The sequence below is a fragment of the Lygodium microphyllum genome, chromosome 6, assembly GCF_053477565.2.
Source record: "Lygodium microphyllum isolate KBCC chromosome 6, Lygodium_microphyllum_v1.1.10, whole genome shotgun sequence".
Lineage (NCBI taxonomy): Eukaryota > Viridiplantae > Streptophyta > Polypodiopsida > Schizaeales > Lygodiaceae > Lygodium > Lygodium microphyllum.
Window position 1 is genome coordinate 105,199,705 of NC_141140.1, and position 17,346 is coordinate 105,217,050.

The window sequence follows — 17,346 nt, forward strand, 5'->3', positions numbered from 1 at the left end:
AGGAAGATTTTGCTATGATTTTTTAAAGACAATTCCAATATTTGTGTAACTAATATTGGCATTAATGGTCACTAGCTATTACTTGCCCATAAAGGCCTTAGTGTTTGGTATAAGGGTGTCTAGATTTTTGTATATTTTTCTAAGATAAGCACACATGCTCCTAAACACCCACAATGGGGATGCCTCCCCTCCAATTATTAGGAAATGAACAATGGAGCCTCCTGGGAGTAGGACAAGTTGGAGGACCACCTAACCTAGTGTTAGGGTGGCAAGAGCTTACCATGTGAAGATACATGTCTAACCAAGTGATGCATGTAACACTTAACAAGACTTGAATCACAAGCTCATGATTACTTATTCAACCTTGTGCTTACAAGCCCCAAGTATTAAGTGTTAAGCCATCACTTGAGACTAATTTTCCTGATATTAAAGGCCTTTTTCATTTCTAATGAATAGTATGAAATAAAAATATTGTTAAAAAATCTTAACCATTGTGCCCAAAAGGGGCCTAAGTGCTTTAGTTTCATAATATCCATTGTTTAATGCACCACTACAAGAATCTTTGCTCATATTATTCTCTTTCATATTTTTGTTTTGCGTATTGTTACATATAATTCTTCTACCTTAACTAAAACCTTTGATCTTATCCGCTAGTATCATCTTGGTAACTATAGGTCTAATACTTGTTTTTGAAAGAGCTTGGCTTACAATTGTGTTGATCAAACATTAAGGAGGGTTCAGACTGATCCACCCAATGAGATTCCCCTCGGCCTATAATTTATCTTGGCTTTCACACAAGGGCTAACCAATTGCCAAAATGAGAAAAATAGGAAAATGAATTTAATGTTGTCTTTTGGTGGAGTGGTCAATGTTAGCTGCTAGTAGGGAGGAGTTTTAATATTAGTTTTGAAAGGCTTGGGGTTGGGTAGACAAGTGCCTTGTAATGGATGATGTGCTTGGATGACCACTAAAGTTTTAGTAGATGTTTTGTGCATACAGTTTTAGAGCCAGCTTATGTTAGCACGCATGGAGGCAATGTATGTGTAGCCAAATCCCCACTAATTTGATGGTCATGAATGATATTAAAAGCTTGAACTTATCAACCATTTGCAATAAATGTTTGTAGCAAGGTGGCCATTGGTGGAGGCTACATGTACCTCTTCCACCAATGAATCAAAGATGATAACTTTGCAATGAATGGGGTTTGAACTCACACACCCCTGTAACTCAATCCACACCCAAACGACTACGCCACCAACCCATTGGCTTGAGAGGACTCTTTACATGTGCAACTTAAGGGATCTTTATTTTTATATTTTTTTCTCAGTTTTTCGGAATAAATCATCTTTGTGGTCCCTTTTTTTCCCCCTTGTAAGAGCCCAGTATGATGCAAGTACTAAGTCTCTCATATAATAATATCTCGCATTATAAAAGAAAGCTACGAGCTGATGCAATGAAAGTTACGAGAAGATGCAAATGGCGTAGCCTTGCTAGGCAGGCCAAAAAGATACAGAAAATGTATGCATTCTTCTCGCATGCACATGTGTTGCCTCCTTCGTGCAAGGACCTCGATGCTCGTCTGTCTCTCGTTCTGTCTCCTCGCGTAAGGCCTGCTGCGTTACGCTGTGGCTCTCGTCTATGGGGCTCCCAAGCTGTTGCACATGCCGTGAGGATCAGAGCCGTAAGCCTGAAAGATAACGATGAAGGCGTGAAGGAGAGCTCCGACGAGGACTTTTCGAATCGCGTTGCACAGGAAACCCGGCCCACCCTCAGGGATATCTGCCATGGCAAGTTGCCGGATGAATTTTTGCAAAGGTAAGCTCATGCAACTCGTAGGAACATTGGTATTTCTTGTGCGCAGGAGCTTTTACCTCTTTGAAGAAGAACCTCCATAGCTGTTCAATTGTCGATATTACAGCCTACAAGCTCATTAGGAGATGGTTGTGAGGTTCCTTTTGAAGATGTGCTACGACCTTCTTGCCTAGTTCAATATTACTTTTGCATAAAAGAAATTGAGTAGAAAATGAGCTTCAAGTCGAATGATATAAATAAAGTCCGATTAGATTACTAACATCTTTATAAGTCCAGCAAAACCAACCGGATAGCTATCATACTATCACATGTTACGTATATTATTTATACGGATGGTGTGGCTATATAGGATGTGGCATAGCGCGGGTGATGTGGACTATATATGGGGATATTCGGTGAGCAACCCATGCTAGTATTAGAATCGTGTTAGTTTGTGCTTCAAGTGGATACGTCCACAACCAGGTACCCAATGCTAGAATGAGCTGGTGGATAGTAATTCACATTAAAGGAGGCAGGCTGACTATGTATAGAACTAATGGTTGATCATGTGATCCATTGTCACACTGGTGTTGAAGTACATGTAATTGTTGAGGAAGCCATGGCTATGCATGATGACTTGTTGGGCTTAACCATGAGTGTTTGACAAGATCCTCATGTACTAAAGCGAGGAGTTGAAGTAGCCTCAAAGTTGCCACATCATTGCTTTTGTGGGAGAGAGGAACTATATATTCTTATTTTCTTGTGCCTTTTGTCTTGACTTATTTTGATGTGCGAGGAGAAATTTCTACATGTAGGCCACGAGGGCTTGGAAGTCTCCAAGCCTCCATCTAGATATATGGGGAGATTGGGTGAGTAGAATGACCATGGAATTGTTAGAAAAATGGAAATCAAATGATAAAACGATGGGCCTTAGGCCTCTATGTTTCTAAGACCAAGGTTGAGGGTGGGCCAAGGAGAGTGCTTGATGGAGTGGCTCAAGGTAATTGCAGTATCGTAGAGTTGATCAAGATGGCAACATCTATAGAAGGAATGTGCTTTGTTGAGGGAGTGAAATACGGTCCTCCAAGTTGAGGGTATATTAAAGAAGACATTGGATAGGTGTGGATAGTGGGTGAAGGGATTGAAATGTAGTCTTTCAGAGTAGCAGAATGTCGATGTTCCTCCAACTATCATGATCTATGATTGATGCAAAAGCTGCCATGATTAATTCCAATGTGTTTAAGCTTTTCCCACATTTGTGCATACCATAATGTAAGTTTAATCTTCAAATGATTAAATTGGGTGTGTTGGCCTAAACTTTGGCATCCTATCCAAATTTAACAATTAAACCCAAAGTTTTGAACTAAGGTTCAAAAAGACACAATGATTTAAATGTGCACTATGCATGTGCACTATGCATGTGCACATTAAATAATTACTCATTCTTTGTCTCGACAATCGAACCCGTGCCATTAATGGATTTGTCGATGTCGTAAACAACTTACACAATATTGTGCTTGCCCAAAGAGGTATGAGTTAATTATATCTTAATCTCGAGGCCAGAAAAACACATATTGGTGACAACATGCCACTTATATTTCTTGGTTACGGCAAGAAATGGAATAAAATCTAAATGATTCATCTAAGGTTTTAGATTATTGATATTGGCCATGTTTATGCGTATGTGTGTGCGTGTGTTTTTGGGTTGGGTACGCAATTTTGTCAGCATAATGTTGGGATTCTATATTGTAGCAGTCTATCTTCATTGAGAGGGGTAAAGAAATGATCTAAATGCAGAAACCACAAAACCAATTGTACGACAAAGCACAAACTTATAAGTATAGAATACAGTTATGTTAGAGATTGGTATTCCCTGGACATGCAATTCCAAATCTGAGCAGTTTTTTGCAGTTGTACTAGGCAATCCTCATGGCAGACAATTTGTACAGCAGGGGGCAGGGAGTGCAGGTGCTACGTGGCACAATTAGACAATTTTGATGCAATCGGTTAGTGTAGGTGGGACAACTGCTGTACAATTGGTTGCATTAAAACCTTTTGAGAAATAGACGAATGATGTATGCTGCAGGATGAGGTGCTATATCCTATAAGCACAGTGAGGAGAGCGGAGAAGTTGGAAAGCTATAAAGACATGTACTTGGTTCACTTTTCAAGTAATGCTATTGTCCTTTCAATCAAGTGTCAGTGTCATTGTCCTTACACACAAGAATGTCTTTATGAGACCAAGTCTCAATCTTGAAACCTAATTCACTTGTGTGACAATTGGTCTTATCTAGTCTATGTCTTCATTAGTTTGTACTTTGAGTTCCAACCTCCATAGCTGCCATGCTCTAGATCCGTGTTTTTCAACATGGTATCAGAGCTCAGTTGATACCACCTCATGCGGAAGGATTTGTGGGACCTATTTGAAGATGAGGAAGAAGATACAGATGACAAGGAGGAAGATGCAGAAATCGGGATACTTGCAGTAGCTCCACTAAAAACCAAAGAATGGAAGAAGATGAACAACAAAGCTCTAGGCATCATTGCATGGGGACTATCTGATGATGTCTTGCATCATATCTCCGGCATCAGAGATGCTACAAAGGCTTGGGAAGAGCTTGACAAGATCTTTGGTACTCAAGCAAAGAATTCAAAGGTAAAATTGCTCATGCAATTTTATAAGCTGGATATAAAGGATAGTGCTTCCATGTCCATACACATTAATAAGTTTAAGAGTTTAAAAACCTAGCTTGCAACTCTTAAAAAGAATATTGATGAAGATGAAGCAATAGCTATACACTGCTTGCAAGTGTAAACAAGGATCCATATGAGAACCTTGTGTCCGCTCTAAGTAATGTTCTGAGTCTCTTACTCAAAGATATTGAGCACTCACTGCTTGATGAAGAAAGCAAATTTAAAAGCAAAGATGTAAAAGAGACTAGCTCAAGGGAAAATCTCTTATACACTAGAGGAGATACTGGACCCAAAGGAAGAGGTCGAGGATTCAACACCGACAATAGAAGTCGGATGACATGCCATTATTGTGGTAAGACTAGCCATGTAGCCAGTGAATGTTTCCACAAGAAAAGAGCCCAACAAGTGCAAAGTGATCATCACCAGAGCCAGTTCATGAATGAAGAAAAAGAAGAAGAAGATGCTTCCGCTACCATCAATAACTCTGCCAGATTGTTTTGAAGAATTTTTATTGTATGTTTTTTCCCATAGTGGATCTTTCTGGATTTGACTTTGTTAAAACCCTACCAAAAATGTACAATTTCAAGCCTTAACTTGACTAGGCTGCCATAGAGCTAGTCTCTTGGTCCATCTTTGTATGTAGGGGAGGCAAAAGCTAGCAAGGGTAGAGATTCATCATTTGAGGGGGGGTGTTGAGAAATAGACAAATGATGTATGCTGCAGGATGAGGTGCTGTATCCCATAAGCACAGTGAGGAGAGTGGAGAAGTTGGAAAGCTATAAAGACATGTACTTGGTTCACTTTTCAAGTAATGCTATTGTCCTTTCAATCAAGTGTCAATGTCATTGTCCTTACACACAAGAATGTCTTTATGAGTCCAAGTCTCAATCTTGGAACCTAATTCACTTGTGTGACAATTGGTCTTGTCTAGTCTATGTCTTCATGAGTTTGTACTTTGAGTTCCAACCTCCATAGCTGCCATGCTCTAGATCCGTGTTTTTCAACAAAACCTGCATTATTTCTTGTGTTTTTTGTTGGCTATTTATTGGCTCCAGTCTCTACACTCTTCCTTAGTTTTGATCTTAGGTCTCTAGCCTGTTGATCGTGGAGACTGCCCTCGGGGTTTACGAAGTGTGAGATCTTCGAGGTGTTGACATATGCAGATATGCTCTCTGCACCTGTGTACATATCTGCATCCTTATATATCATTCTTCACTACAGAGTCTTTGCGTTTCACTCTCTTTTTCTCTATCTTTTCTATCTCTGTTCACTCTTTGTCTTGGTCATATGCTTCCATATTGCTTCACTCTGACATCGTATCAGAGCATTGAAGGATTGGACCTACTTGAAGAGGAGATTTTAATGTGACACAAGGTTGTGTTTTCAGCGTTCCAAGGGTGAGCAGGAGGATTACGCATTAGAACAATGATGAGGCGAGCGTGGGCGTATGAGAAAGGAGCAGATTTGCTGAAGCTGCTGCTGCTGCTGATTTTTGCTGTTAGAGAAGGAAAAAGGCTGCGTTTTGGGCCTTCAAGTCCAAATTTTGCCTTTTCATCGCCTCTAGCGGGTGAGAAAGGGGCAAGATGAGTGGAAAAGTGCCCTAGTAGGCTGCATTCACACACTTAGAGGGGGTTGCTTTTTGTGTTCTATGCAGGCATTGTAGGTGAAAATGTCTTTTGCAGTCAAGATAGAATTTTAGGTGATCATGGACTAGAAGATGCTCGTGTTACCAGCCCTTCCATTAGATCAAAAGCTCGATGGTGAGAACTATTGGATTTGGCGAGCTATGATGCTTGTATTTTGGAGTCCTATGATTTGGCAGAGCTTGTTACGGAGGCTATTCATCGTCCTTTGCGAGACGAGTCTAGACTCTCTTCAAGTGATAAGATGGAGTTGGCAAAGGCTCAGGCACATTGGGACAAACTCAATGCTCGTGTCTGCTCGTTTTTATTTCTCTCATGCACTATAGTTGTGATCTCTCATATAGAGCATTTGACAATGGCCCGGGAGATTCTCTTTGGAACTGCAGATAAGGACCACGAGTTTCAACAAGTCATCTTCTATGCGGGAGCATATTAACAAGTTGAGGTAGCTTCACATGCAGGTAAGGTGATCACTTCTGAAGACATGGCGATAACTGTTCTTTCACAGTTACCGCCTTGATTTAGTGGTTTTTATTATGCCTTGATTGCCTCAAGGTGGTCTGAGACTCTTTGGTGGGAGGAGTTGGTTTCTATGGTCTTGGATCAAGAGGAGCAGTTGAAAGGGACCAATGCTTCTAAATGTGAGGCTTTGGTAGGTCAGTCCTCTTAGAAGAAGAGAAAGGACCAAAAGAAGGAGGAGGAGGATAAATCAAAGAAGGACAAGGAAAAAGAGTCCACTTGTCACATTTGTGGCAAGACAGGTCACTGGAAAAAGGATTGCCCTGACAAGGAGAAGAAGGGAAAGGAGAAAAAGAAGAAATCTTCAAAGGATTTCGAAGGGGTGGTTGCTCCCTCATCAGTTGCTTTCCTCTACTCGGAGGTGGTTGAGGCATCGACCCTAAAGACTTATGATGTTGCATTGATGGCTCCATACACTCGGAAGTGGATTGTTGACAGTGGTGCCTCCTAGCATATGACTCCTTTTTCAACAGGTGTTCCTCATTTGCGGCCTTCGCATGGCTAGATTCTCATTGGTGATAGCATCAGGGATTGGGTGATAATAGATATGCATCTTATTCCAGATGGGCAAGGTGATGTCCATACATCTGAGGTGCTCTATATGTTGGCCTTGGGATACCATCTCCTTTTGGTGCACAAGATTTGTGCCCTTGGCCTCTTGCTCGAGTTTGATGTGGATTCTTTTCGGATTCTTGATCGTGGATCAAGACAGGTCCTTGCTTCAAGTTATGAGGAGAATGGAGTCTATAAATTGCGGTCTTTTTTTGCCTTGACTTCTCTTCATTTTACCTCTCAAACACAGTTCGAGCTTTTGTATGCTTGGTTTGGCCACCTCAACTATGGTTACCTATGGAAGGCGTCTAGGGAACAACTTGTTCAAGGTTTGCCGGATATTGTGGTGAGTCAACAACCTTGTGTCTCCTGCATCTGCTGGAAGCAAACTTGTGATGCTGTTTCCAGCAAGGCTTCGAGGCTGTCTTCAACACCCTTGGAGCTTGTTTAAACCGATCTTTGTGGATCGATGTGGATGGAGTCCCTTAGAGGGAGCTTGTATTTTATGCTAATTGTGGATGATTACAACAGGATGACATGGGCTTATTTCTTAAAGTTGAAGTTGGAGGCTTTTTCCAACTTTACAGATTGGTTGCTCTTTGAGGAGAACCGATCGGACCGGCAACTGAAGACCTTACGATTGGATAAGAGCGGAGAATTTTTTTCTAATGAGCTTGCTCGGTTTTGTGCAGGTTTTGGTATCCACTAGGAGTTTGCCAATACAAACACCCCTCAGGAGAATGGCATATTGGAGAGGAAGAATTGCAATGTGATTGAGATGGCCCATACCAAGATGGAGCATCGACAGACACCTCAATGTCTATGGGTTGAGGCTATGGCTATTGCAGTTCACATTCTTAATAGATCCCCTACGTCTATTGTTGTGGGTATGACCCCTTATGAGGCGTATTTTGGGTCTAAGCTGGATGTTTCTTATTTTCGGGTTTTTGGATGTGATGCCTATGTTCACATCCTGCAAATACAATGTGACAAATTTGAAGTAGCTTCCAAAAGATAGGTGTTTGTGGGCTATAACTCACAGTCTCAAGGTTATTGATTGTATGATCCCGTTAAGCGGGATGTCTACATGAGCCATGATGTTTGGTTCGTGGAAGTTCCAGCCTTAGGGGGGGTGAGGAATACCCTGTTCTTGGAGATCGCGGTGATAGTTGAGCACGAGCAACTGTTTCTCTGGAGCTTGTGCCTCTTGAGGACTCTTCTTTGGATGAGGAGCTTAGTTCTTAGTCCCTGGACTCGCCGATTGCACCCCAATAGTTAGTGGACCTTCTAGAAACTTCAGCAGATACGGTGAGCGACGAGGCGAGATATGGCCTCCTCCTCATTAGGCTCATGATACTCATTGTGATGTAGGGATTGAGGGAGTCCTTGAGGAGTGACAGCCGCCGCAGGATGGCCTGTGGTGTTCTCTGAGGAGCCAAGCACACCACACCGAGCTTGTGTGCACTAATTACTATTTGATGACTCGTGCCATGTAGGATCGGGAGTCCATCTCTGTGAAGGAGGCTTTACAACATGATCAGTGGCGGCGAGCAATGGAGCAGGAGCTGGGGTTGATTGAGAGGAACGACACTTGGTACCTTGTGCCGAAGCCTTCTCATAAGAAGATCATTGGAGTCAAATGGGTCTTCTAGACCAAGTATTGCAGTGATGACACGTTGGACAAGCATAAGGCCTGCTTTGTTGCTAAAGGTTTTGCACAGTGCCCACGCATTGATTTCCACGATACTTTTGCCCCTACAACTTGTATTGCTACTATTCGTGCCGTTCTTGCCTTGGTTAGCCATGGGAGATGGCCAGTCTATTAGCTGATGTGAAGTTTGTCTTCTTGGATGGGGAGTTGAAGGAGTGTTGAGCTAAAACACGCTTTTCAGCCGATTAGCATTCTTAAACAGCCCCACGACACACTTAATTAATGAAAAACCCTAAAAAGGGGAGTGGTCCAAGAGAGTTTCAGCGGTCCCCTAAAAACCCTAATTCTTTGGGGCACTCTTCAACATCTATAAATAGATAGGCTGCCCCCATTTAGCCTTATCCCGCTTATGCAGGTTTCTCACCCTTGAGTGCAAATTTCAGCCAGAATTAGTCCACACACTCGTGGCTGTCCAGTCCCAGCGACTGTTGCCACGCCACCTCTTTGCTGCATTTGCATCTCCAGTGTGTAGGCGACAGGTGGCAGCCCATCTCCCTCATTAGGCGATCTTTTGCTGCTGCATTTGGACCTCTTCATTACCTGGCGGCAGCTGTGCTTGCGATTGCATCTACAGCTTGCATTTGGTGTCTTCTCTCCAGGCGACAGCTTTCTCCATCAGGCAACAACTCCTACTCATGAGGCGATAGCTGCCAGCCCTCTTCCACCCATCCCAGCTTGCGTTTGTTGGTGCTTCAAGTCCTCTTAACACCTGTGTTTGTTGCATCCTCTCCATCCTATGTTCCGATTGGTGGTCAGACTTGAAATCCGTCTTTGATGGACGTCACTCTCCGACACTTTGCTCTGTCCTTGAGTATCTGTGCACTCTTACATTCATTTACAGTATTCATTCACATTAGAGTTGTGTTCTTCTCTTCCTTCTTTTGTTTGTGTTTGAGTTTGTGTGTTTGAGTTTTGAGTTTTGCGTTTAGGATTTGAGTTTTGCTTTTTGTGTCTGTCTGTCTCTTTGTGTTTATGTTGTGGTTATACACTATGTTTCCTCAGTACAAACCCTAGCAGTTTTCTTCACATGGTATCAAAGCTGGTGCTCTTATAAAGAGTATCTTGCGGATATTGTGGAGAGCTTGGTTTTGCGCGAGGCACACAATTCGACTCATAACCGAATCACAATGTCACAAATATCTTCTCTAGTTCCTATGACATCCTACCAGGCTTCTCCATCATCACTGGAGGCCTTGAGATGGCATTATGGACTCAGTGAGGAGGACAACACTCCACCTTCACCGTCACCTTCTTTTTCTACTCCTATTCCAGATTTCACCCACATGACAGAGGAGGTCTTTGAGGAGTACTATCACAACAAGTACGGTGATGTTTACACCCCTTCTACCAATTTTACTACCACATGCGGACCGGTCGGGGAGGCTGGCCACCTCTCTGATCATGGAGGATATACGACATTCGGAACATTTGGTGTCACTAGGTGGTGATACCTTTTGCAGTTGCTTTTCTTATTTACTTATATAAATATTTTATTTTTCTTTTCTTTAGTTGCTGTTGCTTTTTACCCCTAGAGTTCTCTTGGATTAAGGGGATCTTTGCATGACCAGAAGAGATAGCCATTGGGATAAATCGGAATAATGGTGTGGCTGAGCCTTGGGATCAGATTGAATGGGCATTGAAGAATAGAAAGCCAGTGGTTTGGGACTGTGTGCTTAGCCACTGGAGATGGTGCAGGACAATGAGCCTGGCCAAGATAAAAGATGCACATGTGAGAATGTCCACGGAATAAAAGTCAGTGTAATTGAGCTACATTACACTTTTTGATGTGGTTGCAATGATAAAAGTTGCTCAGAATAACTTGAGGAATGCAGGGGTCACCATCCCTAAAATTTAGGGAGTTACTATTTTTGGACCCTAGAACTTGTAGCAAACTCTCTATCCACAGCTATGGCCGTCACCCTGCTCTGGCATTCTGCAAATAATAATTATTGTATTCTCAAGCATTTCGTGGTCTTGAACTAGTGCTCGAAGCCCTTTACTAGCTTTTCCAAAGAAATGTTTAGGTAAAGGAAAACATCGATAGTGCTTTTCTTTCTCCCCCTCCTCTCACTCTGCCTCTCCATCTCCCTCTCATGTAACTCACCGCTTCACATCGTCATGGTATCCTTCAATTGAGTTGGCTAGAAAGCATCTCCATGTTGTTCTGGATATGTTGTACTGTCCTTATGTAGCTGAAATTTACTCAGAGAAAATGAAAGCCAGTTGCTCACAGGTTTTGTACTTTGGAACATTTCATTTTTATAACTTTCCGTCTTTTAATTGATAAAGAAATACCGAAAGGGGCGCCGGACTTTGGGGCCAATCTGGTGTTGAGCAAGGGAGTGAGGTTTGTGTTTGTGTGAGTGTGTGAAAAGACCAGGTATTAATTGAAGGGACTACCGCTTTATGTGAGTCATGGACCGGTTTCATCCATCTTCATCATTTGAGCGAGGTCCAGTGTTAGGTTTGTACAATCCTTTTGAGTTGCATGAATCAGAACCCTCGCCTGTTTCTTCTTTTGAGGTGGTACAGGATCTTGATAGCTTTGCGTATGTGAACTTCAATAGAGGGGGCTCTTGAGGTAGAGGTAATTTAGGTACATCTACAGCTTCTGTTTCATTTGAGCATGTAACACACACTTCTCAATTCCCTCCCATCCCACCCTCTTCTACATCATAGCTTGATTACCTCTCATCATCTTTCCAAAACCTTGGTTTACACTCCACATCCACATCACACACACTAGGAGTTGGATCTTCCATCTTCACTCCCAAAAGATGACGTACTAGCAAGACAATAGGGTTTGCGGGGAGGAACATGGAGTGAACTCGGCAAACATGGAGAAGAGAAGAGAAGAGAGAAGAAACTCTGAGCAAGTTTTTGAAATGCATATGATCCCATCCTTCATATATATTATTGTGATACTATGAACCTCATCAACAAGTTTGAGAGAATGTCTCTTCAGCTGGTTCCACGATATTGAAATGAGTTTGCCAATTCATTAGCAAATTATGCTTATGAAGAATACCTCTTTTTCAATTGTGGTCCTAGTTTAGATATCTCCATTGATGATGAGACAAGATATAGTCGATTATAGAGACTTTTATCAAAACATGCTTTAGGAGGATCTTTGCCACTGTTTGAGCAAATCTAGCTCTGATACCATGTCAAAAGATGACGTATCATCGAGATAGTAGGGTTTGCAGGGAGGAACACGGAGTGAACTCGGCAAACATGGAGAAGAGAAGAGAAGAGGAGAGAAAAAACTCTAATGAATGGAATGATGAAGTTCTGAATCATGGAGTGAATGTGATACAAGGGAACAAGGGTGCCGTAGCACAAGGAAGATGATAAAGACAGCCACGAACCACGAACCACAATGTCCTCTTGAAGGGGTGTGAGGGGAGTGGAGAGGCTGGAGAGAAGAGGTGACAGACTGAAGGAATCAGCCGTGAGGAATGAATGAGAGAGTGCCCTATAAATAGACGTAGTCAGTCTAGGTTGGCGCCCCTTTTTGGGGTTGCAAACCCTAAACACAAAACACAGAAATGTAAAAACGCAAACTGTGGGTGAAGGGTTTCTCAACAAGTGCCTCTCACTTTTTCTCAAATGAGCACACCCATAGCACTTGGGATGATTGCGATGGGCATCCCTCTCACTACCCCCAGATTCACATCTCACACGACCACTTAGACACAAAGTTTTCCATCCTCAACTTATGGTGCGGCTTCACACTCTCCTTGGGTTACACCTATGTAGGTATTCCCATCTTCTGCTCCACGTGTTCCCATTCCATCTCCTTGGGTTACCCATGTGGCTACCATGCCCATGCCTAGTTAGCCCATCCCTACCAATGGATCCACCTTGCACACTCACCATATGCCTAGTGGGCACTCCGAGGCCCATTCCCAAGTGTATTCTACTCCCCCATCCTACCCACCTTATACTTTTCCCCATTATCCCTCACCTAGCCCTACCACTCTTGTTGCAACAACCAAATATGCCTTCACGGATAAGACTTGTTTTAACGGGTCGGATTTTACCACTTGGTGAAATTTCATGCAACAAGTGCTTGAGTCTCAGGGTCTTTGGGATCTTGTCGTTGGTCTAGAGCCTAAACCAGACCCTTGACTTGCTCCCCTTGACTACATCTGTCAATGGAGAGCCCGCAATGCTACAGCCAATGTTGAGCTGATGTAGGGATTGCTTCTTGAGTTTCAGTTTCAGTTACAACGCTTCCCGCTTGCATTAGAGCGTTGGAGTCACCTTCTCGATTGCTATGCGGCCTGAGATTGTACTCGACGCATAAATCTCAACTTTGAGCTTCAAGAGTTCTCTATTAAGGAAGGGGATGATTTGAAAGTCAAGTTGGTTGAGTATAGGCGTTTACTCGTTGAGTTCGCCTCTAGTGGCTCTTCAAAGTTCGACGACGATTAGGTTACATTCTTCTTGAATAAGTTGTCTGAAAAATACTTCAATTTCATCTAGCACATCATCTAACAGCCTAGATTGCCGACATTCTATGAGTTTGAGTGTCAGTTTTTGCGTTGCGAGGTTGCACGATCAAGTCCACAAGAAATCCTCATCATAGCCTTATTCACAGCAAAGGGGGTTGATTGCCTCTTCTTCGGGAGGGAAAACTAACAGTGGCAAGAACTCGCAAGATGCAAAGGCAAGCCTTGAGAGGGGGTTCCTACTCTTTTTGGTATTCTACAGGCTTCAACTCTTTTTCTTCGATATCAGCTTCTTCCCCCCCGTTGTACCTTTTCTCTTTGCATTGCATGATTTTATCATCTTTGTACTAGGAAGCTTGGGCAAGTGAACAATTTTCCCACGAGGGACACTGTCCAAGTGGCACCTACTGCATGAGCATTTTTCAGCATGTAGCATACTTTGTCTTATTGTGTAGAGCACCCCTTGGGGGGCTCCTAAGCTGTTTTCACTGGCGGGTATTGTTACCACACCACTATACTCCTTTATCACATGGATACCTCATCACCTTTTTTCCTTGTCCTTGACATCCTCGAGTGGATGGGTAAGCTTGTACTGTTTTGTGATGTGTGGAGTGTACCCTCCCTACTCCCATCTTTTGGGTCGTTGTTACTCAACCGGCCGCATCCCATAAAATTTAACTCTCACTTAACTTTAAAAAAAAAAAGTTAAATGTGGTTCCATCCGTCTTTGTAGGGCTTGGTAGGCCACTAGGCAGTTGATGCGCACCCTTTGTCCGATGCCCTGTCCTCTCTGGGGTGACCACTTGGACTTCCTTGGTAAGATAACCATCACCTCTGTAGTCTTGGTAGGCCATTGGGCAGCCAATGTGTACCCTTTGTTCGATGCCCTCGCTTCTTTGGGGTGGGATGCCTTGGGGTAAGTAAAAATCAAAGTGGTTGGTCTAACCTTTCGGCTCAAATTTGGGCATGGGAGGGGGTGTTGAGCTAAGACACACCTTTCAGCTGATTAGCATTCTTAAAAAGCTTCAAAACACACTTAAATAATGAAAAACCCTAGAAAGGGAAGCGGTCTGAGAGAGTTTTAGTGGTCCTCCAAAAACCCTAATTCTTTGGGGCACCCTTTAACATCTATAAATAGACAAATTGCCCCCATTTAGCCTTATCCCATCTGTGTAGATTTCTCACCCTCGAGTGTAGATTTCAACCATCAGTCCACACACTCGTGGTTGTCTAGGCCCAGTGATTGCTGCTACACCTTCCCTTTGTTGCGTTTGCATCTCTAGTGTGTAGGCGATAGCTGGCAGCCCATCTCCCTTAGTAGATGACCTTTTGTTGCTGCGTTTGGATCTCTTCATCACCTAGTGGCAGTTGGTGATTGCATCTACAGCTTGCGTTTGGTGTCTTTTTTCCAGGCGATAGCTTTCTCCATTAGGTGATAGCTCCTCATGAGGTGATAAGTGTCGGCCCTCTTCCATACTTGTCCAGCTTGCGTTTGTTGGTGCTCCAGGTCCTCCAGACACTAATGTTTGCTGCATCCTCTCCATTCTACACTCCGTTGGTGGTCACAGACTTGGGATCCGTCTCTAGTGGGTGTCACTCTCTTTGACACTTTGCTCTGCCCTTGAGTATCTGTACATATTCATTTACAATATTCATTCACATTAGAGTTGTGTTCTTCTCTCCCTTCTTTTGCTTGTGTTTGAGTTTTGGGTTTTGCGTTTAGGGTTTGAGTTTTGCTTTCTGTGTCTATGTCTGTCTCTTTGTGTTTTTGTCATGGTCATACACTCATGTTTTCTCAAGTACAAATCCTAGTAGTTTTCTTCATAAAGAGGAGATCTATGTTGAGCAGCATCCAAGCTTTAGTTCTTTTGATGGTAAGGTGTAAAGGTTGAGGAAGACTCTCTATGGCCTTAAGCAGACTCCTTGTGCTTGGAATGAGACGATTGACTCGTTCCTCCAAGAGAAGTTGGGGTATTAGCATTCCAAGGCCGACCCCTAGCTTTATATTCACACCTCCGATGGAGGTTGTGTTGTTTGTCCTTTATGTGGACGACTTGATTGTGACAGGTGACCATTCCAAGATGGTCGAGCAAATGAAGATAGCTTCATGAGAAGTTTGAGATGACGGATATGAGACTTCTTCATTTCTTTCTCGGTCATGAGATCTATCAAACTTCGAGGGGGGTCTTTATTTCCCAGCAATGGTATGTCTAAGAGCTCTTGACTACATGTGAGATGGAGGGATGCAAGTCTCTTACGACACCTATGGACCTAAATTGGAAGGCTACAACTCATTCAGATTCTCATTTGGCGGATGCTACTCGTTATAGGCAGTCGGTTAGCTCCTTGATCTAGCTTCTCAATACTTGTGTTGACTCATGTTATGCTGTAGGTGTGTTGGCCGGGTTCATGAGTGAACCCAAGATGGTCATTGGCAAGCTGCTCAGAGGATTTTGTGGTTCCTATGGGGAACACTTGATCTTGGGATCTATTATCCAGCAGGTGCAGGTGATGCAGACTCCGTACTTATAGGATGGAGTGATTTAGATTGGGCTGGCGATGTGGATCATTAGTGGTCCACAATAGGTTATTGCTTTACCTTGGGTGTTCGTGCTATTTCATAGACCAACAAGAAGCAACCCACGTTTGCCCTATCTTCAACTGAGGTGGAGTATCGGGCGGGGTCTTCTACCACATGTGAGATAGTGTGGCTTCACAAGCTCTTGGAGAAGCTTGACTGCCTCTGTAGATAGGTCCTACTGTTCTTCAGTGCGACAATGAGAGTTGCATTGCCTTGTCCAGGAACCCTATATTTCATGCTCGGACGAAGCACATTGACATCTAGTACCATTTCATTCGGGAGAAGATTTTGGATGAGACTATTGCCTTGGTCTACTGCAAGATAGAGGACAATCTTGCAGACTTGTTTACTTTGACAGCACTCTAGATCCTTTAGCCTTCTGTCGTGTCCAAGATCTGAGAGGGGGTGTTAGAGATTGGCATTCCATGGACATGCAGTTTCAGATCTGAGCAATTTTCTGCAGTAGTATCAAGCTGTCCAGGTGGCAGAGAGTCTGTACAGCAGGTGACAGGGAGTGCAGATGCCACGTGGCACAATCGGATAGTTTTGCTGTAGTTGGTTAGTGCAGGTCGGATAGCTGCTGTATAGTCGGCTGCATTTAGTGTAGCTGACCTGCATTATTTCTTGTGTTTTCTGTTGGCTATTTATTGGCCCCAATCTCCACACACTTCCTCAGTTTTGATCTCAGGTTTCTAGGCTGTTGACCGTGGAGACTGCCATGGGGGTTCACGGAGTGTGAGATCTTCGAGGTGGAGACATACGTAGACATACTCTCTGCACCCTTGTACATATCTGCATCCTTATACAACATTCTTCACTGTAGATTCTCTGCGTTTCATTGTCTCTTTCTCTCTCTTCTCTCTTTGTTCACTCTTTGTCTTGGTCATATGCTTTGGTACTCCTTCACTCTAATAAGTTAGGGTTAGGGTTAAGGTAACTTAGAGATAGTGAAGACAATGAATACTGAAGTGAATGAAAAATGAATATACAATGCTTATGCAACAAAATTGGGATTATTAATGTGGGAAAATACTAGCTACACTAGCTGGTATATAAGATGTAAGGGACTTTATTTTTGCACCATTCAGTAATAATGCAAAGTCTCTTAATCTTCAAGCTTTCTCTCAGCTTCTATGGTTTCCATCTCACATTTCCTGTCCTTCTCTCTCTATTTAGCTACACTGGTTGGTATGTAAGATGTAAGGGACTTTATTTTTGCACCATTTAGTAATAATACAAAGTCTCTTCAACTTCAAGCTTTCTTTCAGCTTCTATGGTTTCCATCTCACATTTCGTGTCTTTCTCTCTCTACTTTCAGTCTTTTTCTCTCCTTGACTAGTCATTTTCTCTCCTCTACACTCTTCTTCTCTCTCTTTTGCAATCATCTCTCTCTTCTTTTTT

At 42.9% G+C, this 17,346-nt stretch overlaps 1 protein-coding gene across 1 annotated transcript in view; it reads left to right on the forward strand.

Annotated features, from left to right (window-relative positions):
- Nucleotides 1-1,428: 1,428 nt before the first annotated feature.
- LOC148034902 (P-loop containing nucleoside triphosphate hydrolases superfamily protein) overlaps nucleotides 1,429-17,346 on the forward strand; it is a 149,014-nt gene continuing 133,096 nt past the window's right edge. Inside the window, exon 1 of the mRNA XM_087679855.1 lies at nucleotides 1,429-1,815. Within this exon, the coding sequence (XP_087535981.1) occupies nucleotides 1,454-1,815 (362 nt within the window). The 5' untranslated portion in view covers nucleotides 1,429-1,453. The remainder of the gene's footprint in view (nucleotides 1,816-17,346) is intronic.